At 36.3% G+C, this 17,180-nt stretch overlaps 1 protein-coding gene across 2 annotated transcripts in view; it reads left to right on the top strand.

The window, feature by feature from the left end:
- The first annotated feature begins 756 nt into the window (after positions 1 to 756).
- Positions 757 to 17,180, top strand: part of LOC306853198 (arf-GAP with Rho-GAP domain, ANK repeat and PH domain-containing protein 3-like) — a 32,870-nt gene continuing 16,446 nt past the window's right edge. The window contains exons 1-10 of one of the 2 annotated variants that reach the window (XM_079390426.1): positions 757 to 900; positions 9,807 to 10,825; positions 10,916 to 10,962; positions 12,194 to 12,285; positions 12,382 to 12,443; positions 13,974 to 14,192; positions 14,464 to 14,533; positions 15,691 to 15,811; positions 16,042 to 16,226; positions 16,486 to 16,592. In XM_079390426.1, the coding sequence (XP_079246552.1) occupies positions 9,879 to 10,825; positions 10,916 to 10,962; positions 12,194 to 12,285; positions 12,382 to 12,443; positions 13,974 to 14,192; positions 14,464 to 14,533; positions 15,691 to 15,811; positions 16,042 to 16,226; positions 16,486 to 16,592 (1,850 nt within the window). In that variant the 5' untranslated portion in view covers positions 757 to 900; positions 9,807 to 9,878. The remainder of the gene's footprint in view (positions 901 to 9,806; positions 10,826 to 10,915; positions 10,963 to 12,193; positions 12,286 to 12,381; positions 12,444 to 13,973; positions 14,193 to 14,463; positions 14,534 to 15,690; positions 15,812 to 16,041; positions 16,227 to 16,485; positions 16,593 to 17,180) is intronic. The other variant, XM_079390427.1, reaches the window with a different exon arrangement.

Genomic DNA, 17,180 nt, shown 5'->3' with positions numbered 1-17,180 from the left:
TATACATCTCAATTTTGAAAAATTGACACTTAAGACTGGTTTTGTGGTCCAGGGTCAAATTTGTCTTTAGGATACATAAAACGATAGCTATTAAACTAGCATTTAAAAGACAAATAGCTGTCATTTTATTCTAAAAATGACCTTTACATCGCAGAGCGCTGTAAGACACAACATAGGCTAATGTAAAGACATTGTGGTGAAATTATTTATGACTTTAAGGGGGAAAAAAACAACATTGTGTTTTTTTTTTTATTAGTAGTAGCCTATTGGTTGTGTTCATATTCCAGAAGGGCCATGTACACATATTTAAAACGATCTGTAGGCTTATTTATGTCGATTTACAGGCCACAGAGCTAATTAGCTTAAGGACTACAATTGTTGTCTGTTGATCAAGAAGGTAAACTCACATCCTTGTGGTAGTTGTAGTCCTTATGTAGCAACTTGTTAATGACTGTGTGCTTATATTTCAGAACAAGTTACTTAATTCAAGCAGGCATTATCATAAATTAACCATCAGTTTAAAAACCCATAGGAAATTCTGAGGGAAATGCTAATGTTTTTCAGGTTTTAGTACTACAACTGAACTGCTTACGTGTAATTTGTCCATTTAAAGCGTGATTCTTTAATGTAGATGAGAGAAAACGATTCTTAACATGGCTACTTGTGTGTGTTTTTAAACTGTTATTAGGTTTCTGTGGTCTGAATTGAGACTGAACTGTGTGCACTGTCTCTTTAAGAGGTCAGTTAATGCTCAGCAGCGCTGTGCTCGTCTGAAACATAACAAACACAACTATCAGCGGCTCAACACTTTCTCCTCCATATCTCACATTACTGGAGGTTAAAACGCTCCGCATCAACACAGCGCCATATAACGGGAATATTTAACGCCGATCAATTACGGTAAGATGCGATTTTTACATTCAAACTGACATTTGATTACATCTAATAAGTCTGTTAGATATGCACTGAAGGCTGTCCAGTGTGTAAAGTTTATTATTTTTATTTTTTTCATGATTATTTATTATTATAACTCACTTTCCATAGTCTTAGTGATCTGAAATGATCCCAAACCTTGTAAAAAAAGTTAAAAGTGCTGTCAGGTGAAGCTTATTTTATAGTTAAGGTGGTGAGTTTAAGCAAAGTGTTGACTGTTCAGAAGGAGTTCCATTGATTCTCATGTCAGGATCAGCTGCAGTGCATTGAATCCTCATGCATTTCACTGTAACATATACTGTAAGATTGGCTCTGTAGGGTGTTACTCACAGCCTCAGTTTAGTTTAAATTAATTTAGAAACACCCAGAGCTAATTTGCCAGTTCCTTACAGACACAACAACTGTGGGAGTCACCGGGGAATTTGCAAGAATAACATGCCATTTCAGAGTCCTCTGCAGAAAACATTTCCATATTTTAAGTTTATATACCTGATAGGGAGAAGCTCTACAATTATCCCACACTTTTTGGGAGAAATTATTACTTTTAAAGTAGCCTACAGGTTTGTACATTTAAAAATAGTTCTTACACCCCTGTATATGCCATATGTCTAACTGAGCAGATTCTTAAATGCAGATTAAGTTCTCACAACACGGGCGAGTGTATTAATTGTGATAAATCTCTTGCATAATCTGACCTGTATTTCGCTCGCTGCTCTTCATGATACTTGGAGGATGGGGCATATTTTCAGATTTGACCATTGGAATGACCCATAAGGGTTCTGGATGTAATTTTTAGTTTTAAGTGTACAATCTAATCCAGTGTTTTTATTATGTATTATTATTCTTGAAATATTGCAGACGTTTAGTTAATCTACTGTATTTTTTCTGATTCTGCAGCTCTGCTAATATCCTATATAGTTTTATTTTATGTTAGAGGTTTATAACAGAAACACTCTTGCTACATAATATTATGCTCACCAAAGCTGCATTTATTTGGTACAAAAAATACAGTAAATACACTCATATTAAATATTATTACAATTTAAAACAACTGTTTTCTAATATATTTTAAAAAGTAAATTTTTCCTGTTATGCAAAGCTGAATTTTCAGCATAATTTCTCCAATGTTCAGTATCACATGATCCTTAATATTGTTGCGGAAACAGTAATACATTTTTTTATAATGCAATATATTATAATATAATATAAAAGCAAGCAAAACAATTAAATTGCCAATGTCAAATGTACTGCAATGCAGGAAAAAAATGAATGCAACAAATTATTAAAATAAACATGCATTATGTAAAATAAAAAATAAAAAGAGGAAGTTTTTAATGAAATTTATGTTTTCTTTTTTTTTTTTTTTTTTTTTTTTAAATATGTGCATGCATCGGCTGCTTCAATATTTGTAATTTAGTTTGCATTTTCTCTTTGTTATTGTCTGTTTTTGTTGGGCATTATGTGATCTGATATGGCTTTAATGTGAAAGCGTAGGTTATCTTGCAGCAGTGTGGTTTCAATCAAGTTAGGGAACTGAGATCTCAATATGTGTTTGAGCAAGGGTCCAGCACATTAATACACAAGTGTGTTCTGTCATCTCAGCTACGCGGCCTCCACCAGTTGTGAACAATGACGTATTGTGGCACACAATAGTGCTTCACTGTTATTTATACACACCCCCCAGCACACTGCATCCCAAAAGCCTCCTTGATTCCTGCGTTTCACAAATTGCTTTTGACTCTACAGCTTCCACTAATTGTTCGTTCTGGAAGCCCAGGGATGTTTGAGTAGGATATGAGAGGGAAAGATGTTTGGAGATGTTTTTCTCCTTTGGCTCCATCACAAACCAGTGCTATCAACAGGTCAAGAAGCATGCTTTTCCATGCATTAATAAAAATAAAAACCACAACAAATCATCATGCAAAAGAATAACAACAAACAGAAACAAAAGCACTTAAATAAAAGTTAGTCCTGCTTAATTAAACTGCATTCTCACTGTCCTCCCATGAGGCTGAATTACATTAGCTAAGGCTGTATTTGATTTATGTGTTAGTCCGTGTTTGTGCCATTTATTGAATGGTGTGCTAATGTCTTCACTTCCTGTTGCATGTCGAGATGTAGAACCTCAAAAGTGGTGTTGTTTGAATCTCTCGGGAGTATGAAACATCATTTAAAATGCAAATAGTAATTTTCCTGCTGATAAAGATTACTGATAGAAACCCAAGATCATTTAGGGATCATTCTGTCACAGAAGTGTTTCCTTTCCATTAAGTTCTGGGCAACTAGCCCATTCCATTCCATTATGGTTTGAGATTGTGTTGTTTTCATATGAATTTCCTATGATTAATCTGGGTGGAATTGAAACGCAGATTTTTAGTTGGTTCCCAAAAAGGGCTCACAGCATGATTGGCGTCAATATGAATTAGTGCTTATGACTTATGGACTATGCAAAATAAATACATCAAAATATTGCATGCATGAACAACATAAGTAATTGAAAATTCAACACATGTTTTGCTCGAGTTACTTGATATTTGGAAGACCTGCCAAAAAAGGCTACAGACATAAAAATGTAGGTTGCGGAAATACCAGATTAAGAGAGCTTAAAGGGTTAGTTTACCAAAAAAAGAAAAATGAAACTTCTGTCATCAATTACACATCCTCATGTCATTCCAAACCCAGGACTTCTTTCATTTTTAAAACATAAATTAAGGTATGTTTTTAAAGCAACCTAAGAGATTTCTGTCCATCAATTGAAAGTCCATGCAAACCCAAACTTTGATGTACAAACAACATCATAAAAGTAATCCAATATGAACCGTTTAATTCAAGTCTTCTGAAGATGATTTGAACAATGAGGTTTATTGCAAGCACGGTTGATCTTCTGTGTTTATCATACAGTATTTGATTTGCTCTTTGTAGCTTAAATTTTATGTTCATAAAGAAATTGTGTCTCTTAAGAAGAATTGAATTAAACTGCTGATTACTTTTACAACGTCTTTTGGTACTTTTTGAAGCATGAACATTTTGGTTGCCTAAATGGATTGGCAAAAATGAATTTGTGTTCCAAAAATCTTTAATTTTGGGGTGAACTATCTCCTTACCAGGGCACTGTGTATGTGTTCAATGTGCTTCCTGTTTTAGCAGCTTTTAAATGTTTCCATTTTAAAGAAATCTATGAATTGCATGCTAAAAGATGGCATGCAAATGAAACGGTTGTTGTACTGCAAGCGAAAAAATGTGTGGTAACGTGTACATTTTCTATGTACGGTATTAGCTCATATTAATGCAAGTCTTGTTTGCTCACTTCATTACAAGAAAACATGCGTCATCGCTGGCTTCATTTGGTAATGGTACAGGAAATCTGTATGATCACACAGATCTCTCATTGAACTGAGTGGCTCTTTTATTGTGAAAACTCATGTGATTGCTGATGTCCCTTTGACCATAAAATACTTATTCTCTTAGTTGCTTTGGTGTTTAGCATTTACATGATTATCTTATATAAAAGAGTTCAAATTTCAGTTTGTAGACTGTGTGAAAGTACTTTCTAGGTTTTATATGTGCCGCCTCATTCAAATCCGTTTCATTTTATGCAACATTATCAATGTGTCCAAACTTTCTTATGGTTTTAGATGACTGCGATCATCTCCAGTTCATCTGTGAATCACACGCAGTATCTCTTTTCCTCTATAGTGTGGGAGAGAGGAGGAGGGTTTTATTTGAGGGACAGCTGTATCCTGTGTATTCAGTAGTTCGGAGAAAACCCAGATCGGCCATCAAGATAAATATAGTCGGGGCGGGGTGGACAGAGCAGAGCAGGGCACAGTTTTCCCAGCTAAATGCACGTTGATTGTTGTTTGAGATGGTAACCATCTTGCGTTGCTTGTCTAGACCTTGATCTACGAGAACGGGCCTGCCTGAGACCGTCTCCTCAATCATCAAGGCTCTTATCTGCAAGTGTCCCTTCCCCCAGCGGGGACCCCAGGGCACTCGGTGGAGGGAATGCGCTCATTAGACAAACACCCCGTTTATAGTGCGTTGTTCCGATGCGTCCATCACAGCTTTTTCTTGTAAGGTTGTAGGGTGTTTGGGGTGGTTACTTACTAGCCCAAATCCTAAAATTATATTGTGATCTCTTTTTCTGCCCATTTTATCATGCATTAGACAAAAATCATGTTCGCACTAAGTCAAAAGGAAATGGCCTTTTCTCAACAAGCCGCATGGTATTGAGGTATTGATGTTAGTTTCATATTTAGGCTTCTTGGTTTGTGCAAATCCTTAACCCTAAATATAGGCTATATTATTAATAGTAAATAAACAGATGGCGGTTTGCTGTGCAGTCTGTTGTTGAGTGGTAAATCAGTCTAATGCACTGTTTAACTGTAAAATTTAGAAATTGTGGTTTTGATCTTTCGTGGCTTCCTTTTTCTTTACAAAGTAGTCCCTGTCTTAACCACAAAACTATAACTGTAGTACATGTGGTTGCAAACTGAAACAAACATTGGGAGTCTGCATGTCAGCTTCATAAAATGAGGTGTAAATATGGTAAATCCATGAACATAGCTATTTTGTTAAGGTGTAACGAAATACAGTCAGTTTAGTGAAGCAAATCCATAATTAGATGAAGGAAATGCCACTGATTGGGAGGAAGAAAGCAATAGGGGTTCGCTTTTTAGCTTTGATTCTGGATACTATTGAAAATTTTGAGGTCGGCAATAATTTTAAGTTTTTGAAAAAGTGCTCACAGAGGCTGCATTTTTTTACAGTAAAATGTGTAATAATATAATAGGAAATATTATCACAATTTAAAATAGCTATTTTCTGATTTAATATATTTTAAGATGCAATTTATTCCTGTGATGCAAAGCTGAATTTTTAGCAGCATAATTACTCTGAATTATGATCATGATCCTTCAGAAATCACTCTAATAACTGATTAACTGCTCAAAACATTTCTTATTTTTTATCATTGTTGAAAACAATTGTCCTGCTTAATGTTTTTGCAGAAGCCGTTATACATTTTTAGGACTCTTAACAGAAAATACAAAAGGACAGCGTTTATTTGAAATAGAAATATTTTGTAACATCATAATGTCTTCCACCTTTGATCAGTTTCATACATCATTTCCTGAAAAATTGAGTAATTCAAAGAACAACTTTTCAACAGTAGTTTAAATGAAATGTTGATTCAGAGCTACTTTGTCATTTTTCATGACACTCCACAATACACGTTTAAACAAGAATCAACACACAGCCATCACTTTGCTGTGGAAAGTGGATGCAAAGAAGAAAAGACCAATCATAAGTCAGTATGCAAACAGATGTAAGAGAGAAGACCAGTTGCAATACAGTCAGCAAATTTTATAATGACTTCCTCACTACCAGTGACATTTTGAATTCTGAACAAGTCAATAAGAAATGTTCAAACTTTACTTCAAAATGTACAAAAAGCAAAAACAGGCTGAATGGAGTCTGTATATTAATGGCTTCAGGCTGAATTAACTTCAGATGTTTTGCCACTGGTTGGCTCGCTTGGTTCACGATAACAGTCTTGCTGAAGGGAGTTTTTCTGCATTGCTGCTAGGGGAAAAAGACAACACCCGGACCCGTTTCTCTCCTTTCCTCAGGTCACACTTTATCAGTCCGCCTCACAAGCTTCCTGCCTCCGTGGGAGCCGGTGAATCAGAGGGGCCGAGCCAAAGGTTAGCATCCAGAGTCCAGACAAAGGAAGATGAGGATATGACTCATCAGCCTTTTTTAACAGCATTCCAACGTCTGCTTTTCTACTCGGACTCAGTGTTGTTGAGCAAAATAGACCCTGTTGACATTATCATGGCTTTTTAACACATTTTTGACTTTTTATCGTGTTTCATAATTACAGTGGAACGATTGTGAGCTCTGCCGCAAATAGAAAGCGTGCTCGTAATTACCTCCAGTTTGAGATGTCCTTGAGAGAGAACACTGTGCATCCTTTGTGGGTTGGAGATGTACACCCTGTGATGAGAGTTTATCCAATCATCACTCCCACCCGTCAGGCTCCACCCCTCCTGGAGGTCATGAAATCTAGCAGCTCTCTGTTCCTGGGTTTGGCCGTATGCCACTCGTAGCCTTGAGATTCCTCTCAGGCCACCGTTCTCAAGTGCTGGCAGTCTTTTGGACACACAGTCAGGAAAGTGTCAGGAATGTTTATAAAAAAGCGTCCGCACTTGGTCGCTCCCAAAGTTATGCCATCCCCGCCAAACAAGCTTTGCTCCACCCACGTGGATTTTCTCCCAGACCCACCCTAGTGCAGTCTTTTTTTTTCTCTTGACTGGTTCCCTCATGTGCACCACGTTTTCAACAGCTTTCCCTCAATGAATGGAGGCTTCTAAGAATAGTCCTAAGAAATATACCGTATTGTCATTGCTTGCTTGTGCGCCGTGTTACAGCTTATCATGGTTTGAAATACTGTAATATTCCCATTTGCGTTCACTCTGAATGCTCATTTTCAGATGGTACAAAGATTAGTTTTTGTTCGCTCAATGACTGTTTTGTTTCAGCGCAGTAGTTTTAAGTCTATGAGCGGGGTGGGGTCATGTCATCATCTTCAAATGTCAGGATGAATCTATGGAAGCCCGTTTCCGCCACTGAATAAAAAATAAAACAAGGTAATTGCGACTTATCTCACAATTCTGACTTTTTTCTCACAATTGCGAGTTTGTATCTCGCAATTGACTTTTTTTTCCCTCGCAACTGAAATATATAAACTCTCAATTCTGACTTTTTTTCTCGTAATTGCTCGCAATTCTGACTTTTTTTCTCGCAACTGTGAGATATAAACTCGCAATTGTGACTTTTTTTCCTCGCAATCCTGAGATATAAACTCTCAATTCTGACTTTTTTTCTCGTAGTTGCGAGATATAAACTCGCAATTCTGACATTTTTTTTTCTCATAATTCAAAAGAGTGAAAGTGTGAAGTGAAGTGACATTCAGCCAAGTATGGTGACCCATACTCGGAATTCGTGCTCTGCATTTAACCCATCCATCGTGCACACACACAGCAGTGAACACACACACACACACACCGTGAACACACACCCGGAGCAGTGGGCAGCCATTTATGCTGCGGCGCCCGGGGAGCAGTTGGGGGTTCGGTGCCTTGCTCAAGGGCACCTCAGTCGTGGTATTGAGGGTGGAGAGAGCGCTGGACATTCACTCCCCCCACCTACAATCCCTGCCGGCCGGAGACTCGAACCCGCAACCTTCGGATTACAAGTCCGACTCTCTAACCATTAGGCCACGACTTCCCAAGTTTATTCTGAGATATAAACTCGCAATTCTGACTTTTTTCTCGCAATCCTGAGATATAAACTCGCAATTCTGACTTTTTTATATTCACTTCATCTAGTTCAATATATAGTTAATCTATGGCAAATTGAACAAATCACTGCAAAGCCTTACACGGAGAGTGTTTTAATGGTGCGAGAAAGTCAGAGTTGCGAGATAAAAAGTCGCAATTGCGAGTTTATATCTCAGAATTCTGAGAAAAAAGTCAGAATTGCAATTACCTTGTTTTATTTATTATTCATTGGCGGAAACGGGCTTCCATAGATTCAGTCTCAGACGGATGAAAAATACTCTGTCATAAAAGACCATTAACCTCCCTGCAACTATCAGCCGTGTCTTTTGTTTGTCAAATTTACAAAGGTGGACATTAGTTATTTTGTAAGATTTAAATTACTGGTTGTCTTTGCATTTAGGTACAATTTTAGTATAATAATTGTATTATTATTATTATTATTATTATTATCATAAAAATGCATATTGAAAATAGTATGGATAATATTATTATATAATAATATATTGTTTTTTATTGCTAATTGTACAATGCAAAACAGGAAAATCCCAACAACGTATAACACCATCACCAGGATGAACCCAAAATAAATATGCAAAAAAACCCCCCAAAAAACAAGTAGCAAGACTTTAGACAAATTAATATTGTTTATTTTTATTATGTAAAAAACTACTGTAATCTTTATCATTCCTTCTCCATTATTTTAATTGCATTTTAACTGTACACATGTATTTGCATATAACAAAGAATAGGAACAAGAAACAAAACACACACACACACATCTTTGTACCTCAAATATATTTTCAATGTAAAGTAATACTCTGTTTTACTTGCAGGATATATGTTTAATATATGTATAAATATGTATATAAATATATCTATAATCTTTATTTTTTATCCATCTCCTTATGGTATAAATTAAATAAAAATACTAAACGTCACAATGGAATATTATCATCAAGAATCTTTTCTGTCATTTCTTTCACATCTTTCCAAAACTATTTCACGCTCTCATATGGAATGATAAACCTTTAAATTTATGACATTAAGCGAGTATCAGGGAAATTTTCATTATATTTTTTCAATACATTTGTGGGTTATGGTCCACATTAACCATTTGTATTGCAGCAAGTGTTCATTGTTTATGATTCAGTGTTTTGTTCATACTTCTATTAGGCCTAGTCTTTGTTTGTATAATATAATGTATTTTAATAAATAATATATGTGCTGGACTGAGGGTAGATCAAATTATTGGGGAATTAGTGATAGTAAAAATGAAAATTCTTTTGTCATTTACCCACCCTGTTGTTCCAACACTATATAAGATTCTTTCTTTTGTTGAACATAAAATAAGGTATTTTGAATAATATTGGTAACCAAACAGCCATTGTCTTCCATAGTATATGGATCCAAATACTTTGGAAGTCAATGGCTATTTTATGTAAATGACAGAATTTTTATTTTGTGAACTATCCATTTAAAGAGGTGTTTCATCTTTGTAATGAAGCCTATTTACTTTGCTTGTTTTCTCAGATGAAGGACTGGTGTCGTCTTCTGCTCTTGGCTGGAATTGCTGCTGTTTTGCATGCAGCCTAATGAGCACCCATGCACGCTATGGCAACAATCGGTCCATGCTCAGATGCAGAGGACCTGTTGGCTTCCATCCACCTCGAGAGGTATCTGGACCACTTCCGTCAGGCAGGCTTTCTCCTCGCCCGAGACTTCTGTCATGTGGACAATGTGGCTCTGAACAGGGTGGGAGTCACCGCCACCGGCCACAGGAAGCGTATCCTCAAACTGGTCGAGCACATTCAGCTGATCTGTCAACACCAAAGGAAAGAGCCCTTGCTAGATCGCTGTAATTCAGAGTCTGCTATTCATGAGGTGACCCCTGCCAAAGCAGAGCCTCATTCTCCTTCCACACATCCTGGCACCTCCTTAGAAGCCTTACGTAACAGCTCGGCCCCGAATCTTTGTGCACAAGTGAAGCGCTCCTTCTCAGAGCGGAGCACCAGTGTTGTAAAGCCGGTACCAAAACCAAGAACTGTCTTCCACAGATTAAGAGCAGAGAGAATTTCTTTACCAACACAACATGAAGTGCAACCTCACCAAAATTCATCTCAGGACCTGCTTTTAAAAGGTTCATCCTCCAGTACAGAGACTGTTGAAACATCTACTGAATCAAAAAAGGGGCCTTGTGAACCAGGTGTGAGTAATACCACTTCGGCCCTAGAGACTAGTGACCCGTTACCCCCAGTGCCCCCTAGGTTAAATCGAGGAATTCCCCCATCCACATTCAGGAGAATGTCGGACCAGGAGCGTCTGAGCACCCCACCCCTCTGCACCCCTCCTGACTCCCCCTCGAGTTATCAGTGCTCTCCCTTCACTAACACACCCGGTTCACCTCCAAGTCCACCTTGTTCAGGGCTAGAGATGGTCTCTAATGAAATCTACTGTGGCACTTTACCAGGCACTCCGCATGTGTTTTGGAGTCGCTCTGTACCCGTTCCGCCTCCACGCCAGGAGGTCAGCCCATCCACTGAAAATCATAGGTAAACTCATTCTGTTGTGTTGTGATTCTTACGACTGTGGCAAAGTTTTGTTTATCTCTATACGGCTAACTATAGTTTCTCCTCCTATAGCACTTTAGAAAAGTCCAACTCAGCTGAAACACCTAAAAGAACATCTGGTACGGACCCTTATTTTAAACTTTGTTGTGGAAAATGTTTTTATTTACTTACCTTAAAGTTGTTCCTAATATTTATGACTTTTTCTTCCATCGAATAAATAATGTACAATTTTCTGTTCGATGAAAGTGTACGAAGCAGTTTGGGGTCAGTACAGTTTTTTTTTTTTTTTTTTGAAAGCAGCAATTAATAGTTTTTTTTTTAAGCAATTAAAATTGATCAAAAATGACGGTAAAGACATTTATAATGTTTCAAAGAAATTCCGTTTTTTTAAACTTTATCTTCTATAAGAATCCTAAAAAAGTAGATCATGATTTAATTTCCACACAAATATTTAGCAGCACAACAGTAAAAGTGTAGTAACCATTTTTTTTGTATAACCACAGTTTTACTACAAATAAATTGGAACAACTAATTTTGTACTTAATGCACTTCAATTGTTCAGAAGTAGTTTCAATGTTAAATTTATCAGTGTATATTGTAATAAAATTATTGTTGTATCTGATTTGATATACACTGTAAAAAAAAATCCGTAAAACTTACTTAAAAAAAACTGGCAGCTGTGGTTGCCGGAATTCTACCACAAAAAATACGATAACAACATTTTAGGTTTTACGGTTTTAACTTAAATTTACAGTTAAATACCATAATTTATTAACTGATATAATGTTAACATACCAACCTATTGAAGTACTGAAATCTGGGAATTCTGGGAACGTCAGTTTACGGTTTTTCCCTGTAAATCTTACAGGAACTTACCGTTAACCATTTAAAAGGTTTTTACTGTAGCATTTTTACCGTTAAAATCACAGTCGTTTTTTAACAGCGTAGAGTGATAGTCAATGTAAAAAGAGCAAATGGGAGAAGCAGATGAACACAAATCAGCATAATATAAATTTAAAGAGGGTAAAACATATTATTCAGCTGAACTGTGCACGTATGTTTTAAAGGCTCCTTATATGTCTTATCCAATCCCAAACCTTTGAACAATAGTGAAATGTACTAAAAACTTGCCATCCATTATCTACCTACTGCCTCACTTGTGCATATTTTCCTTTTTATGTTATGATTTGGGAGCTATGCTGGATAGGAAGATTTTCATTAAACATTGGCTTTAATGTGCTTAACACACTATGCTGTCATATGGCTAAAGAAGACTTGAGTTTGATTTTTAGCATTTTAATAATTAATTTTATCTTATGAATTTATGTAATGCTGCTATTTTCTGTTCAGGCGACACAGCATCTGCTGAGGATGAAGATGAAATGATCAACCCGTACTGTGAAACTGTTTTCCACAGCAGACGACAATATCAGCATTCAGAGGTGAGATACTTAAGTAAAAATTCTCTCTAAAACAAAGTTTTGTCTCCGTTAATGTACTCCAATAGGTGGGATTTATTTATGTTTGAATGTGCTTAGGTTGAGAGGACTAAAAGTGAGGAAAAGACTGCAAATAAAGAAGATAAACCAAGAGAACATGGGTAAGTCCCAAGTGTTTCCATGAGAGTTCAAATTGACTGCAGAATGTTTGGTTTGCCCACAGCGTTATATCCATCTATTAATCACATAGTGACACCTAAAGCAATAGAATAAAGAGAGTCAATGTGTTTTCTTGGTTGAGCTCTTGTGTCTTCCAGCCTCTGTTGTCTAAACGTGAGTCCAGAGCTTCCAGTGCAAGAATCTGGATCTCTGAGGCAAAGATGGATATTTTTAATAAAACAGATTAGCTTTAATATCTTAAAGGGATACTTCACCTGAAAATGAAAATTCTGTCATCATTCACTCACCCTGATGTGTCACTGCCACAGATGTATATGACTTTCTTTCCTCAGATGAACACAAGTTAATTTTTTTAGAAAAGCAATCCATATCTGGATTGGCAGAGATGCAATGCAAGTGGATGAAACCCTCAAAGCGACACTTAAAAATCCATGCAAAACGAACACGATAATAATTCATACAACCACAGCCTTATGGATTATCCTAACATTTTAAACTTTTTAAACAATAAGCCATCGCTTCCAACCAGTTGTCATGCACAGTTTCATGATGAAGCGCTACAACAGCAGATTGTGAAGCTTGATGCAATCGCGTCCTGAAGCTTGTGCAAGAAGTGATGAAGCACATGACATTTTAACTCTTTAAAATGTTAGTATTTTAAAATGTTGGCATTTTTCTCACACACCCCTATTTTTTCAATTCAGAAGACTGTTTCATCTATTGGGATCGTTATGTTTCCATTTTTATATTAAATTAATTAATTAAAATGGCATTAACAACTACAAAAAAAGAAATAATAATAATAATAATGATAGTAATGATGATATTTTAGAAAATATTTCTTGCATGGTTTATTTCACAACAACAATAATAACAAAAATATAAAAAGTTTGAACTGTTAATTTTGCTTCGTACTAATAATTATGGTAACACTTTATTTTAGGGTCTCTTAACTAGTTGCTAATTACTATGCATATTAATAGAATATTAGCCATTTATTAGTAGTAATTAAGCACATATTAATACCTTATTCTACATCCCTAATCCTACCCAATACCTAAATTTAACAACTACCTTACTAAATATTAATAAGCAGCAAATTAGGAGTTTATTGAGGGAAAAGTCGTAGTTAATAGTTAATAAGTGTTCCCTATTCTAAAGTGTTACCATAATTATTATATTATATTATATTACTTTTTTTGGCCACTGACAGTTTTGCTATGTTTTTAGCATAAATCTCACTAAATTTTAATTTATGCTTAAAGGGATAGTTCACCCAAAAGCGACATGAGGGTGAGTAATTAATGACAGAATTAAAATGTTTGGGTGAACTATTCCTTTAATACAAGAAAAATACCCCCAAAATGTTAGAAAACTTACTGAAAAATGCATTTTTGCTTTTTATTATTTGACTTATTTCCAGAGATCATTTTACTGGAACATGAAACAGATTTTTTTTCATGTAGTAATATTACTGTACAGGTTATATTTTTAACTTCCTCTTCTCACAGGCAGCACAATCACTCGTGGCTCAAGCGTCTTGATTCTCCAGGCTACTGCACTGTGGGTGAACCGTCTCCGGCCCGTCACTCCTTCTCCCTCCCTCATAACTTCGGCTCCAATGAAGCGGATGAGGACCACATCATCTCTCCCTACGCCAGCTTCACCTCGCTGTCCGAGCGGGCGGCACCCATCCTCAGCGGCTGGCTGGACAAGCTCTCTCCTCAAGGGTACGCCCCGTCGGGGCTGCTCCTCTCCTCTCATCTCTGCGTCTCCTGCACGCTCCTCAATGGCTGCTTCTGCTCCCTGTCTGTCCTCTCCGGCCGGTTTGTCATTACTTCACATGTTGTGTCTCCTGCTGTTTGTTCCTGTCCTCTGCTTGACGTCTTCCAGTGTCTAGATTCATTTCCTCCTTGAATAATTTCAGACAGTACTATATTAGATGTGACCTTTGTAGTGTAGTTGTTTCTCTCTGATGTCATCTTTGTTCCTCTGTTATAGAAACTATGTGTTCCAGAAACGATATGTGAAGTTTGATGGGAAGAATTTGATGTACTATGGTAGTGAAAAGGTATGATTGCGTGTTAACAACTCAATGCCATCCTAATGTTTTATGATTATCATACATTTATCACTCATTTCATATCATTTATTTATTTATTTTTGCACTTTAACAATCATAATGTACAATGCTGTTCAAAAGTTTGGGGTCAGTATGATTTTTTTTTTGACTGAATTCTCTTATGCTCACCTAGGCTGCATTTATCTTGTCAAAAATACAGGAAAAACAGCAATATTGTGAAATATTGGTCCAATTTAAAATAACTGGTGTCCACTTGAATGTATTTTAAAATGTAATTTATACCTGTGATGCAAATCTGAATTTTCTGCATCATTAATATGATGATTTGCTGCGCAATATTATCAATAATGCAGTTGTGTTGCTTAATATTTTTGTGGAAACTGATGCTTTTCAGGATTCTTTTAGGAAAAGTCCAAAAGAACATCATTTATTTAAAATAGAAATCTTCGATCGAGTTGAATGTTTTTGCTGTCACTTTTGATCAGTGTAATGCTTCTCTGTTGAATAAAACTATTAATTTCTTATTGACCCCAAACATTTGAATGCCAGTGTAGTTTTTCGCCCTCTCTCTGAACTGCTTTGACATAAATCCCATTTCTGTATGTGTGTGTGCAGAGGTTTACTGTCAAATGTAATTTGTAACCGCCCCTGCCGTATTGTCAACACTGAATAGATGATGTTGACGTGTAAAGGCCCTGTCACACCAAACACGATACAAGAAATCGTAATGAATCGTTGATGAATGGAAGACTAAAATCAATATTTATTAAGGGCTTAATGAAAAGCAAATTGCCAGAACAATAGATGGTGCTGATCGACAACCAAATGCATGTGTGTGTTAAACCTTTCAGCACAGCTGGTCTGGGAAATGTTATGTTACACTGTTTAGTCATTTAAAGTTTACAAGTTAGTTTCAGTAAATATTCTTTTTGGGCTGGGCAGGATGTTTTGTGTTCCCAAAGGTACAGTGCATTATGTTTTCATAGCACAGTCAACCGATTCATCATGATTATATGACCCCTTTAATCACTTCAGCCTGCCTGAAGACTTTCAGAATCTAAACAATTCCCACGTTCCCTTGTGTTTCTGAAGTCTCACATGCTGGTACACTGCTATTCCTAACACAAATGGTCTCTTTCTCCCAGGATGCTTATCCCAAAGGTGTGATTCCCTTAGCTGCCATACAGATGGCCCGCGTAGCCAAAGACAATAAATTTGAGGTTGTCACAAGTCACAGGACATTTGTCTTCCGAGCTGATAATGATGGTAAGCACAGCGTTTTTATCCAAAGCAACTTTACATTGCATTCAGGTTATAAGTTCATGCATTCCCTTGGAATTCAAACCCATGACCAAAAATCTCAATATGTTGGCAAATGATATAGTATTGCCACAACCTGCCTTCTAAAAACATATATTATGGCATAAAAATGTTTAGAAAAGTGTTTTACTTAAGTCAAAAGAAGCCTTATTATCCTGATTTATTTCTTTTCGTAGTTCAGAGGAGCAAATGGTGCAGCACGTTGCAGGAGCGGGTCAAAGAACAGCTGGTTTTCGGCCGCCCACGTTTTGGCCCCGGCAGTCACTGCCAAAAGAGCGGCTTCCTGGAGCTCAAAGGAACCAAGTCAAAGATCTACACAGCCATTATAATGGAGCAGATCTGGTTGTACAAGAGTGAGCAGGTGATTGGTTAATCACGTTATAGTTAATCGTGTTATAGCCATACTTCTCTAGATTTAGTGCCAATGATTTGCTTTGCCTCTTTCATCTCAGTGTGATGCAATTTGAGTTTTTTGAACTTCCTTTCGCTACTGAAGTATTTTGAACTTCTTATAGCAGATGTGCAATTCATTCAAAAATAGCCTTAAATCATTTGCATCTTAGAGGTTTTACTACTAATTCTTGGTTTAAGGCTGACCCTTTGTGATATGTGTTCTTCAGTGCTTTAAAAATGGAATTGGAATTACTGTAATTGAGGCCAGAGGTGCTACAATTCGTGATGGGAAGGGCAAGAGCTTTGATCTCATTACACCTTATAAAACCTTCAGGTAAACAGTTCAAGTCACGCTATGCTTCTGTTAAGTAGCTTGTACGTGTGTACCCTTTTAAGTCATTTCCAACTCTCCAAATACGTCGTTTAATTAGTGATTTGTCAATTTGTCTGGAATCGAAACAAGAAAAATCAATTGGCCAATAAGGCATATTCTCTAAAAACTCTAATTCTCTAATAAATCCTGTTATCATAAAAATATTACGAAGTTAAAAATCATTTAAAAACATGAAATTTTAAATTTTATATCTTTAAAAATATACAATACATAATAATGTGTAATATATTTCGTCATTTTGATTATGGTTTAATTATGCTACCTTTCAAAAGATTGGGGTCAGTAAGATTTTTTGAAAACAATTCTCTTATATACCCATTTAATTGATCAAAAATAGAGTAAAACAGTAATATTGTGAAATAATTCAAAATTACTGCTTTGTATTTTAATATTCAATTCATTCCTGTGATGGCTAAGCTCATTTTTCTGCAGCTGTTACTGATGCTCAATAATTATTTTTTTTTAATCAATTTTGAAAACAGCTTAATATTTTTGAGGCAACCCTGATACACACTAGTAAAAAAAACT

The sequence above is a fragment of the Barbus barbus genome, assembly GCF_936440315.1.
Source record: "Barbus barbus genome assembly, chromosome: 33".
Classification (NCBI taxonomy): Eukaryota; Metazoa; Chordata; class Actinopteri; order Cypriniformes; family Cyprinidae; genus Barbus; species Barbus barbus.
Note: the sequence above shows the minus strand (reverse complement) of the source record. Positions and strands in the feature narration are given on the sequence as shown.